General features: G+C 51.2%; 1 protein-coding gene across 2 annotated transcripts in view; it reads right to left on the minus strand.

The window, feature by feature from the left end:
- The window catches only part of RCSD1 (RCSD domain containing 1), a 357,500-nt gene that overhangs the window by 66,075 nt on the left and 273,373 nt on the right, over positions 1–18,052 (minus strand). For both annotated transcript variants that reach the window (XR_011283422.1, XM_069635934.1), the window contains exon 4: positions 15,745–15,816. Coding sequence is in view for 1 of the 2 variants with exons in the window: in XM_069635934.1 (XP_069492035.1) it covers positions 15,745–15,816 (72 nt within the window). In the remaining variant the exon portion in view is untranslated. The remainder of the gene's footprint in view (positions 1–15,744; positions 15,817–18,052) is intronic.

Here is an 18,052-nt window from a genome sequence, read left to right on the forward strand (position 1 = left end):
GCGCAGCACGGGAAGGTGCCAGAACTCGGCGGAGCCAGCCAGAGTCACACACACTTCCCCGGTGCTCCTCCTGCCACTGGAGCCTGAACCTCCACGAGGCCCCAACACAGTGGGACCTAGCAGCTAGAGCATAATACCACGGCTGGGCTCAGCCTCCTGGGTGCTTTGGTTGCACTGGTGTGCAATCCTGTCATGCTGAAGCAACTGTGTGAACTGGGACTCTCACCCCGTGAGTACTGTTATTGCCCCATGCCCTGCATAATTGAATATCCCCTGTTTTGCATTTAAATCCAGGTGTGCCAATAAACACCCTGCCAGGCATCCATCTGGTCCGGTCATTATTCAAGGCCACTACACAGGGTACTCTGGTTAATGAGACAATGGGCCTTTGTCAAAGCCTGCGAGCGGGTGCCGTTCCACTCGCCAGATCAGACCTGGCGGGAGGGACAGCACCCGCCCGCAGGACTCAGAGTATTCCGGTCCGGTAACAACAGCGTCCGGTAGCTTACCGGCACCATTGTTATCTGACTGGCATACTCATAATGAGGCCCAATGACATGTTGTGGTATTTTATTAGTGATACAATTATGCACAAAGAGCATCATTTTGACTATAGTAATAGCAGTACACTGGCATTCTTTCGCAATACTGGTTTAAGCACTTAGCCTGCAAATGTGTCTTGTGACCCCACGAGCAAGAAAACGGCCTGCTTGTGAATGCAGGAGTGACCTCCACTGAAAATGGCACTAATGGTGTAGGTGGTACTACCACACTCAGTAATACCCTCACTACCAAATGAAGCCCTGTGGGTCCTCTGACTGGGCAGTAAGTGGGCACATATTCATGCAATGAACTACCATTACCACTGGCAATAACCGTAATTCAGCTTGGCACCACAAAGTGTAAACAAGAAGTGCACACGCGTGCATGTGTATCTGGCACAGTTACTCCTTTGTGCTTTATGGCGTTGATTGGCTGTCATTGTACACACCATACAGTTTACAGTACTCACTTGTATGGCATTCTGCCTTTTGACAATGAAAATTATGATATATTCCTACAATGTCACAACCTTGACTGGGCATTTTCTCGGCCACCTTCCGGGTCCCCCAAGACATTAGGAATGTAGAAGAGGCCGAGTAGCCTGGGCCGTCAGCGCGCAATGCAGCACGCCGCCATAGTGGAATGCCTGTTGCCAAGTGAAGCAGTGCTACCACTATGTCAGGGAGTAGTGCCTTTCAGAGCAGTTGACTTTCAATGTGACAATGTGACTTGATCCCAAAAGCTAATCACGGTTCTGCGTAAATGGTACCGTCTTGAGGGCTTCAATGCCTGTGACAAAAGAAGGTCGGTATGCCTCTGAAATTACTTATTAAAACTGTAAAAGGTGAAAAGGATCCTTAAGGCAGCTCCATTCTTAAAATGTGGTTGCTATCTAAAAAAAGTCTGGGTTAAATGTCATGTGATGGTGTCGACGTCAAAGGTCATATGACATCATGTCATCAGGTGTGTGATGTCACTTCCACTACCGCTGGCATTCTGGTGAAATGACGTCCCTGCTCTGCACTGGTCCTCTCTTTCCCTTCCCACGTTTTTCTCCTCCTGGGTGCTTTGCCCCGACCTAATGCCTTCTTTCCCGGTGGCCTGTTCTCTTCTGATAAGAAGGCCTCTCTGCTCAAGAACGCCTGCCTCCCACCCTCTCTCTCCCATGTGACGCACACGGGCAGCAGCAAGGCTCGCGTTCTCCTACCTGGTGTGCCGCCCCACCCCTGTCACACACGTCATCCTCCTCCTCACCCAGGGCTTTAAGTGAGCCAAGGTCAAGCCCCGGCAGCCTCCAAAAAGTGGGGCTCAGCCGGGGGCCCCCGGTTCCATAACGCAACTCTATAGTATAGTATATATATAGTATATTTTTTATAATATCATGATATATTAACATAAGCTATGAAGTGAATCAGAATCACTTACAGAGCTGCAGATAAGACACAGTGCAATTAAATGATTTGCCCAGGACTACATATTTTAGCAGACAGTGTCGCGATAGGCACTTAGTTATGTGGGCTGACCACCCCTGTGCATTTTTACATGTTCTTCTTCAGGCCACGCCCATCAAGTCTTAGACCACGCCCATCAGGCAAGCCACGCCCCAAATTAGGCCCCCCACCCCTCAATTTCTTACCCCAGTTAGAGCACTGAGAGAAGGTACTTCCAAAGAGACTTATAGTGACGTTGGGAGTGTTCAGTTTCCTCTATGGAGGCATTGATTAAGGAATGATTGCAAATTGATAATGGTTACATGTTGTGCATGGCCTAATGTAATATGATCACCTATGTTTTCATACAAATGCGCACATGATGGCTCCATTCTGAAACACTGCCAACCCACAGTGGGGTTAGAACAGTGGCATGGTGAGGTCGTGTTGGCACACATGCTGGTTACCGCCCATGCCCACTCACAGCCCGACGTCTATAACACCAGGTCACACCAGGGGAAGGGGCAAATTAAATAGGGCTAATTTCTGTCTGCTGTCTACTTTCGTCCTAGACACGATTGCTGATGTCCTCCATGAGCGTTGATAATCATAATGTATTTCATTTATGCCGGTCACTGTTTCATTTAAGCCCATCGAGGATGAATTTTGTTGTTTTTCTTTCAAATTTTGTACGTTACATTTTTTTAAAAACTTTTTTGTGTGATTATTTTGTCTTTGTCTTCTTGTATAAGTGACAGGTTTATATAATTTCTGTCTGAACCAAAACACTTAATAAATAAATAATTATTAAAAAAAATATGCCCGTCCGTTCCCTAAATTGTCCTCCCAGCACTCAAAGCGATTGGAGGGGCTTTTAGTAGGCGCTGTACCTCCAGTTCCAGTTCTAGGCTACCATATTGCCAAAACGCCGGTCAAGTGGCACAGCGAGTAGAGCGCTCGCTTTGACATCAGTGCAGAGTCTGCTAATGAGCACCACACACTGTGGGTAATAAGCAGCCCTCAGATACCTGAGGGTTTATAGCACTATATAAATAAATGCCAAATTATTATTATTATACAAATATCAAATGTGGCCCCATTTTAAGTGAGCGGGTGCCAACGCTGATCTTTCCCTTAGCCAGCACAATCCCTTGCACTGACCCCACCTCTGGATCCACACAGGAGACTGCAGCTTGTCGTGATTGAGCAGGCCCCTGATAGGGCTGCACTGCCTTCATAAAACACACCATTGCATTGCATTACACAGAAGATACCACTTCGATCTTTGGCATGAAGGCACAGCGCGACGGCGGGAAAGAGTATTGTTGGAGGTCGCCTGCCAGGTCCGTATGGCAGGCGCCCCTGGGGTGCTGCTTCCTCACAGCACCCAAACAGGCCCAGCGCCTGTGGGAGTTTGGGGCCTGCCATGTCCATCCGGCAGGCCCCGCGGCGCTATGGGACACCAGCGCCATCGGGGTGGGGGCACAGCCTGCCAGGGTCCTGACCATGCGGACCTCGGCCACCGTCCTGGCACGAGAGTCCCATGTCAACAGGGCCTGCAGGCCTGTACCTCCCACAGGTAGGCCTGCGGCCTACATCATCAAGGAGACACGGACTCAGACCAACCTTCCACGGAGTCTGCAGCCGTTCTGTTTCACGTGCCTGCAGGGGCTCCCTTTATTAACTTGGGCCATGACACAGTCATGGCCCATCTTAAAGGGGCAATACACGGGGGAGGGACACATCCCCTTAAAGGGGGAACACACATGGGAGGGTCCCACGTAACACTCCTCCTTTTTCATAACGAACAAACACACGTAGCTAAAACACACGTCTCCCACCAGTTACAGAACAACAAAATACGTATCAATCAGTACTTGTAGGGTAGACCGAAGATATGATATGCCACTGACACATACCTAGCTAACGCCAACAGTTACAGATATAAAGTATACTCCTCCGTTTCTAAACATGCTCAAATAGGTGATCATGGTGGCCGATGAGCTGCTGGAGGACCACAGGCAGATCCACCACAGTTTGCAAGACCCTTTATTGACCTGGGGTTCGGAATGGCAACTACACAAACAACGCCATGGTCGAAGGCTGGCACCCATGCACACCTCGCAATTACGGGATCACAGTCTCACCTCATTGTTATTTACTGAGACCACTTAGAGCATGTAGTTACTATGCAGGCTCACAGCCTCAACCACACAGGATTACTGAGTTCTCTTTAAGCAACTGCAGAACGGCAGACGACCAGTTCCTCTTCCATCAGCGTCCGTTCAGGAGTCACATCCCAAGTCCAGGTCCATTGATGGTACAGTTCACGGCCGGCAAAGCCGCGCCTGGCAAGTGCCAGGGGCCACCTCGGCATGGTCTCTTGATGTTCACAGCAGAGCAGCGAGACGCCGGTCACGGGGCAGCCAGGCTACTCCATGTGATGTTGATAGGGCACAGGGTTGTTGATGGGGTACGGGTTGACAGGACATCGCTCACCCCGTTCGTCAGCAATGTTCTCCCGATCTGGCACATGTCCTTCCTCCAGGAGCACAGGATGGCGCACAAGCACTCATGATGAGCTGCAACCCATCCCTTGACTGATGCACTGATTCTTGGTGTTGGGGCCCAAGGCTGCCTGGCTGAACTCAGGGGGTCCGGCAGGTATCTCCCCGAATCCCTGTTTAGCCTGGTCCTTCAATGGCATAGCGTGCAGGGTGTCTTTAGCGACAGGCCGCCAGGGTGTCCTCAGTGGCAGGCAGTCATGGCCACCAGCATGGTAGGCAGGGTGGCCTGTGTACCGATGGCACTGTTCCTGGAGATAATCGTTACTCTGCTGGTTAGTCTTCCCTTCCGACTGCTGTAACAGTGCACCAGTTCTTGTCTGGCGGCCAACGCTGGGCAGGATTGGCGTTCCAGGTGCGTGGTGTGAACTACCATCTCGGATCACCTGATAGCGCCGGGGTTGCACAGAACGCAGGATGTCCTAGTGCTCATGGCAGTGACCCCCACCCACGGGGCCTGAAGGTGACCACGTCGGCCACGGTGAGGCTACTGTTGGCGCTGGAACAATGCCACGCTTCAGTTGCACAGGGCAGTCTTTGATGCAGAGAGTCATTTGTCCATCGTGTGCAGCCTCTTGGACATTCCATTGGTAGTGAGGTGTACGATGCTCTGAGTGCAGTGCGCTCACGCACCCAGGACTTGGAGTTCTGATGTGATGCTGACGAATCTGCTCTGCACTGTGACATCTGTTGACCCGGAATAAGTGATTACTCACATTCCACTGGATGTATCGGGCTCATCCCGACCTGCCTTGCCTGTCGGTGCCTGTGGAGTAAACTTGCCTCCTCATCTCTGCTCTGGTGTGAAGCGCCTTATAGTTGCCCCATCAGTATGCTGCTCCCGACTGGAGCCAGTCATCACTTTCCTGGCGGGCGGCAGGCCGGCGGGCAGGCAGGGCCCCAGGAGGATGGGCTGGGTGACTGCAGTGGCGCAGTGTGGGGCCACTTACGCCGCACACAGGTTGACCGTGGTGGACTCGTGTTGGACTCGCCGGCTGCCTGGGACTCCCCACTGCATGGTGAGAGTCATTCTTTCTGGACACCTGGTGGCACGTGGCGCCTCTTCCCCAGTGCAGGATGGTACTGGAGTTGCAGGTGCGCAGGGACGTTCGGTTTCTCTAAGTGTCCAGCGGTGCACAGTGCATGGGTCGCAGGACACACCACTGCCCTGGAACCCTGAGGAGCCTGAGGGTGGAGTCCCCATCTCCAGAGGTGTCGCGGTCCCAGTTGGTGCTGGTGCACTAGTTCTGCTTGGTGTCTTGTCGGCTCAGCACCGGTTGCGCCCCCCGGGATCATCCAATGGGGCGCCTCTGGCACAGGCTAGCCACCTCTCTTGTTCCGGGGCCTCGCTGGTACTATTTCGCCCTCATCATCAGCTCCTGCGGAGCGTGCATGCTTCTTTCCTTTCTGCATCACGGTCCGGGTGTCTACTGGAGTCTCTCATTTTCGCCATCACTCCACAGGTGCTACCTCTCAAGTAGGTCTGGCAGCAGATGCAGCCGGGGTGCCTTCTACTGTGCTCCTCCAACTGCTGTAGCAGGTCTTCACTGTGGATTTCTTTATTTCTTTATTTTATTTTTCCAGCATTTGTTGTGCTCTGCACGGCCACGCCGCTCTTCATGCACTTGTTAATGGCCAGCAGTGCTCGGAATTCCAAACCTGCCTCTCACTGTAGTCCTCCACCGCAGGCGGCCCAGAATCAATCGGGGCTGTGTCGGTCTCATGGCGCCAGCAAATGCGGGACTATTTTCCTTCGTTCGGCTGGAGCTTATCTTCATCACACCGCTCACCGTAGAGCTTTCACGTTTATGTTCTCTGTTGCCGCGGAGACCGCCATGACGTGCAGGTTGGTTTCCCCCCTGGCCGCACAAGTGCCCTCAGTGCAGAGGGCCGCAGCCAGGCAGGATCACCGACAGGGCTCCTCCGCCCACCGTCTTTTGCTGCCTTGGGGCATCTCCACCCCCCCCCTCGGTCGTGGCAGTGGGTGTTCTGCCTCTTCACAGGGGAGGAGGCAGGGCAGCACGGCTTCTCCCTACGCGGCGGATGCCGCTCATTACTTCTCCATGGGGTCGCACAGTCGTCCCCTCCAGCGGCGTGCTGCTGGGGTGAGCCGCAGCATGACCCAACCCACCCCAGGCGGGAGGTATCACTTCTCCTTTGCCGGCACGATGGAAACCGGCGGGGGCAGGCTGGCTCCCTCACTTTCCCCAAACAGCTCAGATGCCACAGGGGTAGGATGGCTCACCCACCGGCCGCACGAGCACCCTCCACCCAGAGGGCCGCGGCCAGGGGGGGCTCACCCGCAGGCCTCTCGCCAGGGAGGACCCACTGTACCGGACACCTCCGAGCCCTGCTGTCTTCCAGCAGGCATCCTTTCCCTTTTTTTTTTGCTGCAGCAGGCCCGGATTCTGGATGGGCCGCCACTGGCAAAAGTTCCCTTTTGCAATTTTTTTTTTTGAAAATTGCTGCTCCTCCCCCTCCGCGGTGGATGTCACTTCACATCTTCTTTGCGGGGGGGGGGGCGCACCTCCTACCCATCGCGGGCTCCGACACCCGCTCTTCTTACTGTGGCAAGGGGGAATTGCTTGCGCAGCCGATGCCGCTTTTCCATCCCCGCGCGGCTGATGCTGCGTGCACCGAGCCGCCTGATGTTGTGCGGCCTCGGGTGGGGAGGGGCTGCTCACCCTCCTTCCCACACGGCGGATGCCGCCTTCAACGGTGGGCGGACAACTTCCCTCCCTCCGACGGGAGGGCAACACCAGCTCCTCAACGTGGCGGCCGACGCCGCAGGCAATCTCGCTCCACTTGGGGTGGGGGCGCAGACCCACACCCCCCCAGCACACATCTGACACCGCTCGCCGAGGCGAGCGGGGGAGGGGCAGCTCCTCACCACGCTACGGGGCACGCAGGGCCCTCATTCCTCGTCGCCATTGTTGGGGGTCGCCTGCCAGGTCCATATGGCAGGCGCCCCTGGGGTGCTGCTTCCTCACAGCACCCAAACAGGCCCAGCGCCTGTGGGAGTTTGGGGCCTGCCATGTCCATCCGGCAGGCCCCGCGGCGCTATGGGATACCAGCGCCATCGGGGTGGGGGCACAGCCTGCCAGGGTCCTGACCATGCGGACCTCGGCCACCGTCCTGGCACGAGAGTCCCATGTCAACAGGGCCTGCAGGCCTGTACCTCCCACAGGTAGGCCTGCGGCCTACATCATCAAGGAGACACGGACTCAGACCAACCTTCCACGGAGTCTGCAGCCGTTCTGTTTCACGTGCCTGCAGGGGCTCCCTTTATTAACTTGGGCCATGACACAGTCATGGCCCATCTTAAAGGGGTAATACACGGGGGAGGGACACATCCCCTTAAAGGGGCAACACACATGGGAGGGTCCCACGTAACAAGTATGATGACGAATACCAGACCCCACCGCATGCAGCAAATGCAGCCCTTCGCTTGCCCTGATGCACGCGCCACCCCCTACCCCCCCCTGCTGCGTGCTCTCCGGAAGCCACCACAGTAATGCGACCCAAGGCACCCGCCATGACCCAGGAGGCAGCCCCTAATGGCACCGCTCTTGCTGGGCCATGGTGGCACCTCCATACTTTTGCAGACGGGGTTGACTACCGCCAGATTTGCACTGTGTGGCTTGTCCTCCCACTAGGGGCGTACAATGTGCACGTCCCGCTTGTGAATTTGAGACATGTGCACAGCAATGATGCACACAGTCGGTCACTATTTCTGAGCAGGGATTTTAGAATTGCCCCAACACGTCTCGTTCTATGTGTGAAGACGGAGAAGGTCGACTTGTGGGAATTACTAGAATATTACTTCCCAGCGAACGGGGCCGCCCTGTGCCTACTGCAAAGGGCCCTGTGCTATCATATCTGCTTCCTGCCTGCAGCCTCTCCTAGAGGCGCCCGCGGGACAGACTGCCACTGTGATGTGGCTGCCAGGATTCTGACACGGGCCTTCCTAGCACTGCCCAATGTCAGAGCTATTTATAAATGGCAGGCTGAGTCCTGGAGTAAAAATATGCCATTATCAGATTTGCTTATGCAAGTGGCTACCAATGCAGTAACATGCTCACAGAGCTGTACCTAGATGCAAGTGGCTACCAATGCAGTAACCTAGATGCAAGTGGCTACCAATGCGGTAACATGCTCACAGAGCTGTACCTAGATGCAAATGGCTACCAATGCGGTAACATGCTTACAGAGCTGTAACTAGATGCAAGTGGCTACCAATGCGGTAACATGCTTACAGAGCTGTACCTAGATGCAAGTGGCTACCAATGCGGTAACATGCTTACAGAGCTGTACCTAGATGCAAGTGGCTACCAATGCGGTAACATGCTCACAGAGCTGTACCTAGATGCAAGTGGCTACCAATGCGGTAACATGCTCACAGAGCTGTACCTAGATGCAAGTGGCTACCAATGCAGTAACCTAGATGCAAGTGGCTACCAATGCGGTAACATGCTCACAGAGCTGTACCTAGATGCAAATGGCTACCAATGCAGTAACATGCTCACAGAGCTGTACCTAGATGCAAATGGCTACCAATGCGGTAACATGCTCACAGAGCTGTACCTAGATGCAAATGGCTACCAATGCGGTAACATGCTTACAGAGCTGTAACTAGATGCAAGTGGCTACCAATGCGGTAACATGCTTACAGAGCTGTACCTAGATGCAAGTGGCTACCAATGCGGTAACATGCTTACAGAGCTGTACCTAGATGCAAGTGGCTACCAATGCGGTAACATGCTCACAGAGCTGTACCTAGATGCAAGTGGCTACCAATGCGGTAACATGCTCACAGAGCTGTACCTAGATGCAAGTGGCTACCAATGCAGTAACATGCTTACAGAGCTGTACCTAGATGTAAACCGCACGGCTGACAGCAGCCCATTGCCAGACACACTTTCTCAGTCAGAAAACTCACACTGGGACCCCCATGGGGATGCTCTAGGGGAATCTATAACCATACACTGACTGCTAGGGCAGCACATCAACATTCGGCTGCAGCCTTCCGGGAGAATACAGGAGAAGTCTCTTCTCGCTTGCGGTGAAAGGAAGCCCCAAATCCAAAAACTCGGACGGTCTCAATATCCCACTGTGTCGACCTTGTCCTTGGGGAAGAAGGGTAGGGCAACCTTTGCCCATAGGAATATACCTCTGCTCTTGAAATATGGCCAGTAAAGGGGATTATAGGGGTACTATTTCCAGTGCAGGAAATGTTAGCTCCTTGTGCCCAGACCCGCACTTAAAAAGTGACAACTGTGCTTGAGAACAGGATACTGCAGTGGGTGAGCTCTGCCTTCAAGGCAAGCCATCATATGCATGAACAATCCACGTTTCCACAAACAGACACTTTCAACAGACTCGGCGTGGGTAACTGGACCATGAAACAGCCAAAGCCTCACATGCTCGTCATAGCTGTCTTCTTCTTCTTCTTAATTATCGGAGGCGTGGGCGGACCCACGCAGGCGCTTCCCCATCCTATAGGATGATGTGCACCGTACCCACTAATTATTATTTAGCTCCATTTAAACTCACAACTCCTCCCACCTCCCCGTCTGCCTCACAAAATCCAACATCACACTACTCCTCCTCCTGCCTCTCTCCCCATCACCTCCCAGCAAAGCCCTCCCGCTCAGCTCAGCCACATCCAACGCAGTCAACCGAACCCTCATCAATTCTCTCTCTGCAACATGTCTCTCACACCTAATCAAAAAATGTCCCACCGTTTCAGGCACCCCACACACCGCACAGTCCCTTGATTCACGCTTCCCTATTCGAAATAGACAGTCATTCAGCCCCACATGACCTATCCTCAACCGATTCAGCATCACCTCCTCCCCCCTCCTCCATTCTGAACTCCCTGCATCCACCTTCACCGACACTTTCCCACGAACACCGAACATCCACCTGTCCTTCACCCCACTCACCCACCTCTCCTGCCACTCATCCAGGACCCGTCTCACCATCACAGCCTTCCCCTCATCCACACTCAAAGGCAACCTCACATCAATCGCTCCCCTCCTCATACCCTCACCCGCCGCTAGATCCACCAACTCATTTCCCAAAATGCCACTGTGACTGGGAACCCACGCCAACTCCAAATCCATACCCCCGCGCACACACCGGTCAATCTTCATCCTAATGTCCAAAATCACATCCTTCCTATCACCATCCCCTGCCACAATCGCCTGCAACCCACTCAATGAAACCGAGAACACCACCACTTTCTCATACCCCAACTCACACACCCTATCAATCACCAATGCAATCGCCACCAACTCAGCCGTACAAATAGACACATCATTCGTCAGTCGTCCTATTTTATACTCCCCAATGCTTTCTAGATAATACGCCTCTCCCAGACACAGGATCCTTTGAACCATCCGTAAACACTTTGTAGCCTTCCTTTCCTGCCACATACTCCTGACCCAAAGCTTTGATCTCACCCCGCATACCTCTCTTCTTCGACACCACATTCGCCAACTTCGACACCACATTCGCCAACTCCAAACACACCTTTGGAGATCTCATCATCCACCTCGGCCGTCTCTCCAAATCCGTATCTGTCACAATCATCAAATCACCCACACCCCACTGCAGTCCCTTCTCCCACATGTGAAACCCAAAAGTGCCCCCCTTCCTCCTCCACCGATCCCTGTAATAGTCAAACCTCCATAGCTGTCTATGCTGGTATACATGTCCTGCAATGTAGAGACATTTTTTTCTTAGGGTGAGTAGTGTGACTAATTAAAACTGCAGGGCCCAATTTCCATTATTCGATCAAAAGGGTTTCTTACTGAATCACAATAAGCCATGTTTCAAATTAACAATTCTGGACATACTTATGTTCCCATAATGCTCTTTGCTTTTATGCAAATCGCAGGATTGGGTTCTATGAAAAGATACTGTATTGCTGACCTGGCCTGGGATCATGCCCCTCCTCCCCACGGCCCACCCCTTCAAGGATGAGAGAGTACCCCCAGTAAATGTTTCCGATTTCCAGCACTATTTCAATATATATGAGACTACAGCATTGTGCCCCTCTGGCACAGAGGGCAGGGTAAAGGCTCTGTCGCTAACTGATAGAGAAGTCTGGGACTTATAAACGATGAGTAAATACACTAGTCTATGTAACTAAGCAGCCTATAAACCCACAGCCCAGCTTGAAACATGTCTTGAACACCTCAATGATCTGGAGGCTCAGCCCCATTGATGAAATTACACCAAATTCAGATCACTGCGCTGGAATATTTGGGGTCTGGCTTTTACCAATTGATTGATGTACTTGCTGGTCTGATTCTATGGCCTTGCTGGTCAGGGCCATCTTAACAGTTTCTGGTGCCCAGGGCACAGGCAGCCTTGGGGCTCCCCCCCAAACCCATGTCCTACACCCACCCACCAATGAAACCCATGTCGCCCCCACCCCCTGAAATCCATGCCCTCTCCCAATCTGAAAAATGAAGGGATTAGATACTTCGAGTCAGATTCAACAGATACTCGTCTAAGCTTTACATGGATTATCTAGTTCTTAATAAAATACATTCTTCAGTACCATTCATTCACATGATATGATAGGTTATTTATAACGCGCTTATTACCCAGAGGTTTCTAAGTGCGGACCCGGGGTTCGTACCCGTGTTGCTCCGTGTTGTTTTGCTTCCAAGTCGAGCATGTTGCCACTAAACTATCCCCCTGAGACACATGTAGAACAACATGCCAGCCAGCCTCATGTAAGGGACTCTCTGGGTCTGCATGGGATGCAGTCATTGTTTTCCTACCTGGGGCCAGTTATCGCATTTCCAGCTCTTTGTAGCTGCTCCCAGCTGTTCTGGATGGGCTGTAGTTAGTGCGCAAAAATTAGTTTAGCACCCCACAAGGATTACCAGTGTGGACACCATATCTCCTTATTTGCCCCAAGCTGGGCTCCTGTTCAGCTCTAGCTTATCAGAGCTCTAAGTGGCCTACCCACACCCCAGCCCTCAGCCTCGTGCCCCATTTGGCAGGGGTCTACCTCGAGACACTAATAAGGTGACCCGCAGCGCGCTCTGCCCATTTCCATCCTGTAGATCTCATCTTTTTCGTCCAACCGGGCCTTCCCCCATTCACGTGACATCACACTCATCCCCCACCTGTTCCTCTCCAGTCCACCTCTGGCATCGTCAGGGAGGGCCCCATCCTTAGCCGAAACTTGTTATTGCCCAGAGATTTTGCACGGTCCTATCAGCTTATGCATATATGTCAACAGTCAGAGTGTGCCGCCAACTGTGCTGCTGCGGAGAGGAAGCCCGGGCATAGGCCACCCTGAAACAAGGCAGGATTCCATCTGCTGCAATGATCAAATCAAGCTGCAGTGGTGCGGCGATGACCGGTAGCCAGAGGATTGGTAGTGGAAAGGTTCCCGTGGCTTAGGGTGGCAGGTGTAGGCCAGAAACACGGGCAAGAATATGTAAACATGCCTTGTAATTCACATAGTTTACACACAGCGTGTCATGATAACCAGATTTTGCTCTAAAGTGCATGCTTTTATTTACACCTTTTTTGTGAAAGGTTGCAGTTTTAGTAAAGCAGTGGTGTGCCGCCAGGTTTTGGGAGGTTTTTTAAAAGCCCCTTTTAAATGCTGATGGCAATTACACTCTATGGCACTGATTGATGGAATGCAGGGATTTGCGTGCCATTCTGCGTGCAAATCCCTGTTTTACACGCAAATAATTCCATGAATCAGGGCCTATATCTCCATGCACCAGCGTAACTGAGGCCTAGGAGGGTGTCTGCTTCTGCCAGTCTGTGGCCCCTGGTTCATATGGATGTACTTTCTTATGTACAAGTGCTTAAAACCTGCATGTACCACGTGTTGTCATGGCTTTGTGCTACCAACGTAGCAACTTTTGACAAAAAAAGTACAAATCTTAAAACATTGGTTTATCATAACATTCTTTGCTCAAAATGGTGGGGCCCCCCTCAAAGGATCCCAGGATGGGGGCCCCGGGGCATGAGTCCTGTTTGCCCTCCCATAAAGACGTCACTGTTGCTGGTAGGATTTTAGGGCCAATTAATGACGTGTTACAGAAGAAAGCACTGTCTGCCTGTTTGGCAAAGTACTGGGGCAAGATCCAGAAGCGACTCATTGGCGTTGCTTATGTGCTGTAATCAGCGCTGGTCAAAGGGCTGGCTCTTGCCGGGTCCAAGATCTGGCATCAGATGTCTCCCCCGGATCCTGGACCGCCCTGCTTCGGCCCTCACAAGGCTTTACTGAACCCCCAGGTTCACAGAGGCAGGGACTCCCTTGTTAACACACAGAGCGGGGCGTCTTTGTCTCTTGGCGAAGGTGGTGGATAGGTGACCTAATCTGCTCGGTGCGCTCTAGCATGCAGAGCAGATTACATCACAACACGGAACCATTACGAACGTCTTGTCCAAAACAATAGTCCCTTAAAGAAGCCATGATTTATACGTCACTCGTACTTTAAAAGCTCTGCTAGGCTTTAAGGTACGAGTCATTTATAAATCACGGCTCATTTAAGGGACTATTGTTTTGGACAAGACGTTCAAATTGGTTTCGTGTTAAGAAATGCAAACGGACAATTTCATTCCGAAAGCACCAGTGGGCTACTTAAATCTATGCCCTCCTCCAGGCCAATTCAATTATATGACACAAAACAATTTTTAAACTAACTACATTATTTTCAGATGTTCATATTTAACACACCAAAAAGTGTTTATTTTTGTTATATTGTAATATTTTCATCATATATGAACCCTGCGTTTGTCAAACACTGAAACATAAATGTTTTCACACATTACATTTTGTTATGCATGGTCGGATTGGCCCCTCGGCCTTTCTCGTCCGTGGGGAGTCGGGGCGGTTTCTGGCCATGCCTGGGCCGGTTTGGAAGAAAAAAAAAAATTGGAAAAAAAATATATTTATTTTCACTTTTTTTTTCTTTTTCAAAAAGCCTTTCATCCTTCTTAGGTCGACAAATGAGTACCAACACAGGTTGGGTGATATTGTATGCATATTTGTTCTATAAAAAAGAGCTTAAGCGTAAGTGCTATACAATAACATTATCATTTGGTCTTGGACGTCTGCTTGGATTCACAGTAATTTAGTGTACTTAGGATCAATGCTATTTGATGCCACTTCCTGTTTTGTCAAGGGGTGAAAGGTTGTGTTTCATTGCTTCCTGGGATGTCACTTTGGGGTGGGGTCAAATGACATTACTTCCGGTGATGTAATCAGAGGTCAGGAGTTGTGAGGCGAGGGGTAGGCCACTTTTGTTTTGGGTGACCGGGCCTATTTCTTGTCCCAGTCCCACTCTGTTGTTATGAGTCTTGGAAGTCAATTATCAAACCCCCACATTTTCTGTGGAATTGTATTCTGGTATTTGTAGTCTCCCAGTCAAGATGGGGGAATAATGTCACAATTGTACACGTTTTGCCTAACATATTTCTAAAATGATTTATATATTTGTGTGAGTACTTTAGTATAGTCTTGGTGCATTTCAAGCCAGCTTTATAAAGCAGAGTATTGTTGAAAGCCAAGCAGGGGAGATGATGAGAGTGCAAGCGAGTCGTGAATATTTACCGCTATTTCCCCCTGATTGTGGCAATGTACTGCTTTTCAGGGCACAAGGAAAGGATACATGTAGGTGATCAGTGTCGCTTTTTTTATCGGGCAGACACAACATCCCTAAGCTGTTTTTCAGGCCGGCAGACTTGCGCAAGTGTTTGCCTTCCAGGATTTCACCCAGGTTGTTACGTTCCCAGTGTCGACGCTTATCCCTGATAGGTACTTTATACCGAAGTCCAATGTTTCCTGTACCCTACGGAACGCCCTGTCCTGGGTAGACAGTGAAACACTTGTGCATAGACAAGCTATAAATGCCATATCATATCATATGGAATGTTCTTGCATCCCTTTGTGTAGATGCTGTCTTCAACATACTGAAAGGAAAACTGCCTTTCTTTTGTTGTGTACATTTTGATGCATAATTCAGACACACAATTCACCATGTCAGTGGATGGTAAAGCAGGGCACAGCGGAGTGCTAAGGAGACCCCCGGGAGGGTCCCACATGCCATAATCAATATCTTAGCCCCCAGCCCACCAAGATGAAGACCCAAGCCAGTGTAAATAGTGCCCCCCTCCACCCGCCAAACCACAGCTCCGCCCACCGAACGTGGAAAACAAACCTGCAGCTTTTCAATGATGGGGGAATTCTTCACCTTGTTCTTTGGAGCATGGGGGGCATTCCCAGCTGGCTTCTGTGAAGAAACAAAATCAGCAAAATGAAAGAAGGACAATGCATGAATTAGAAGCTCAGGGCTTGTCCAGAGAAGGCAGCAAACCGCACCTTTTTTTCTCCAGCACTTAGCAGACCTACCCTGTCTGCTGCCTCAACCCAGCTCTTGCCACTTGCTGGCTGCACTTCAACTGTTTTGTTGCCTTCATTATTTATTTATTTTATTATTTATCAGTTTTTCCTTTGCTCTGCACTTTCCACTTCTCCCCCATCCATGCACTTCTCCCCTTTCCTTCTCCCATGCACTTGCGCCTTCTCAATGTCGCTGGGCCTAGTACGATCGTTGTTTATTGTTCTCCCTTGTTCCCCTCCCTTGCCTTGTCGTGCTCTGAAACACTTGTGTACGAGCGCGATAGAAATAAAATATCATAGCACCTTCCACCGATTACACAACCAAAGAACTTACTATCTTCCAAAGCACTAGTACATGCATTGCTTTGAATGACAGTATATTAAGGGAAACACCATGCGCTCAGTACATGGAGCTGTACTTAAACTGAACGCTCCTTGCACAAATAGGTTGCTGTGCCTTGCATGCCAGGTATGCAAGTCCCAGCAACTCCATTTCTGCACGCAGAGATCTGTTTAAGTACTGAGCGCATAGTGTTTTCCTTTAATACACTGTCATTCAAAGCACTGCCTTTATTAGTGCTTTGGATGACAGCATATTTATAGAAACTCTAATATCCAAGGATGGATAGTTCCCTGCTGCCTTCAGTCCGCGATCAACAGGGTGTGTCCAAATGGGCCCTGTGCCCATCGCCAAAATGGCTGCCGTCGAAAGGCAACGCCGGAATGTTAGGCGTTGATGTTTGCTTGGTAGACAAACCTACAAGCAGGGCAGTACAAGGGGTTACCTCCATGTCCCTCTTCTTTGTTCCAGTACTTATGTGTGAGTTATCCTGCATCCCCAGAAAACCTTTCTTTTTTTTTCAAACTCTTTATGCCCTGCCCCTCCCAGGGGGATATCAGGCACTACCCACCCTACCGGCCTCAGTTTGACTGTATTACTGAACCGGTCAGTAACTCACCTTAGACGGGATCCAATCCTCCTCCTGCTGCGTTTGTGGGGGGGTCACCGTTCCGGCACCTGGTGGCGGCCCAAGCTGCTAAGCTTGCTGCGGTCCTCCTCGGGTGGACACTCTGCGATCCCTGCTGAGCTGCGGATCCCAGAAGTGCTGTGACGTTGTGCTGCCTCGGGACGCCAAGACCCTGCAGAGCTCCTTCTTCGGTGTCCGGTGTATGCCACGGCTTGGGGGCACCGTGCTGGCGGGCTTGCTCTTGGTTGCTTGGCAGGCCCTGGTCTGGCAAGGGCTATGGTAGGGAGTAGGTTGGAGTCTGGGACTCCCACCGGCTGTCTTCCGGTGGGAGTTGCCATGGAGACAGTCTGATACTGAGTCCGTTTCCGTGCAGCGCTCTCAACTTCTGCACATCCTTTTGTATTTCAACGTCCTTCCGGTGGGGGGGGGGGGTGTTGTGGTTGTGCTGCCTGCCATGGAGAAGCACACAGAAAAAAGGAAGCACATAGTGTGCTCCTCCTCCTCTTCGACCTCTCCTGAGAGGCCTTACAAGAGGAAGGTGGAATGGTCTAAGAGGTGGCTGTTGCCGGTGTTTCAGAGGTCTGTTCAGGAGGAGAAGTCCAGCGGCTGCAGGATTGGGGCCCGGGCCTGCCCCCCTCCGTTCAGCTCTTAATCCTCCTCCTTGCAGACAGACTCTCCTGGCTCCCCTACATCCAGGGATGGGGAGTTTAAGGGGAAGTATTTGGATAAAGAGGCAGTGGCATCTGTTCTTATCCAGGTGGCACATTATATGGGCCTTGCATCGCCGGATCCTGCTACGGAGCCTGGGGATGGGGCTCCCAGGATCTTTCCGCTGTAGTTAGTTTAAGAAAGACCTGAAGACTAGGCTTCCGCTCCTGAATGAAATGAAGGAGGTCTTGGATGCCTGGAAGGAGCCCAACCGGATTGCCGTTCCGTGTTTTTTGGCTTACTGCACAAAAACCCAGACTCATTTAAAAGTGGAAAAGGTTGCTTTAATGTGACAGCTTACCTGGCTCCATGGCCTTACAAACTAAATAAATATTTTAAACAACCAATTAAATAATTAAACATTTTCCATTTTTCCCCAACAATTAAATAATTAAATAAAGCCATTTCCTCTCTAACTATCCCTTGGACCCTACCGTCTCCTTACCCCTT

The sequence above is a fragment of the Ambystoma mexicanum genome, chromosome 7p (genome assembly GCF_040938575.1).
Source record: "Ambystoma mexicanum isolate Mex_15411 chromosome 7p, UKY_AmexF1_1, whole genome shotgun sequence".
Classification (NCBI taxonomy): Eukaryota; Metazoa; Chordata; class Amphibia; order Caudata; family Ambystomatidae; genus Ambystoma; species Ambystoma mexicanum.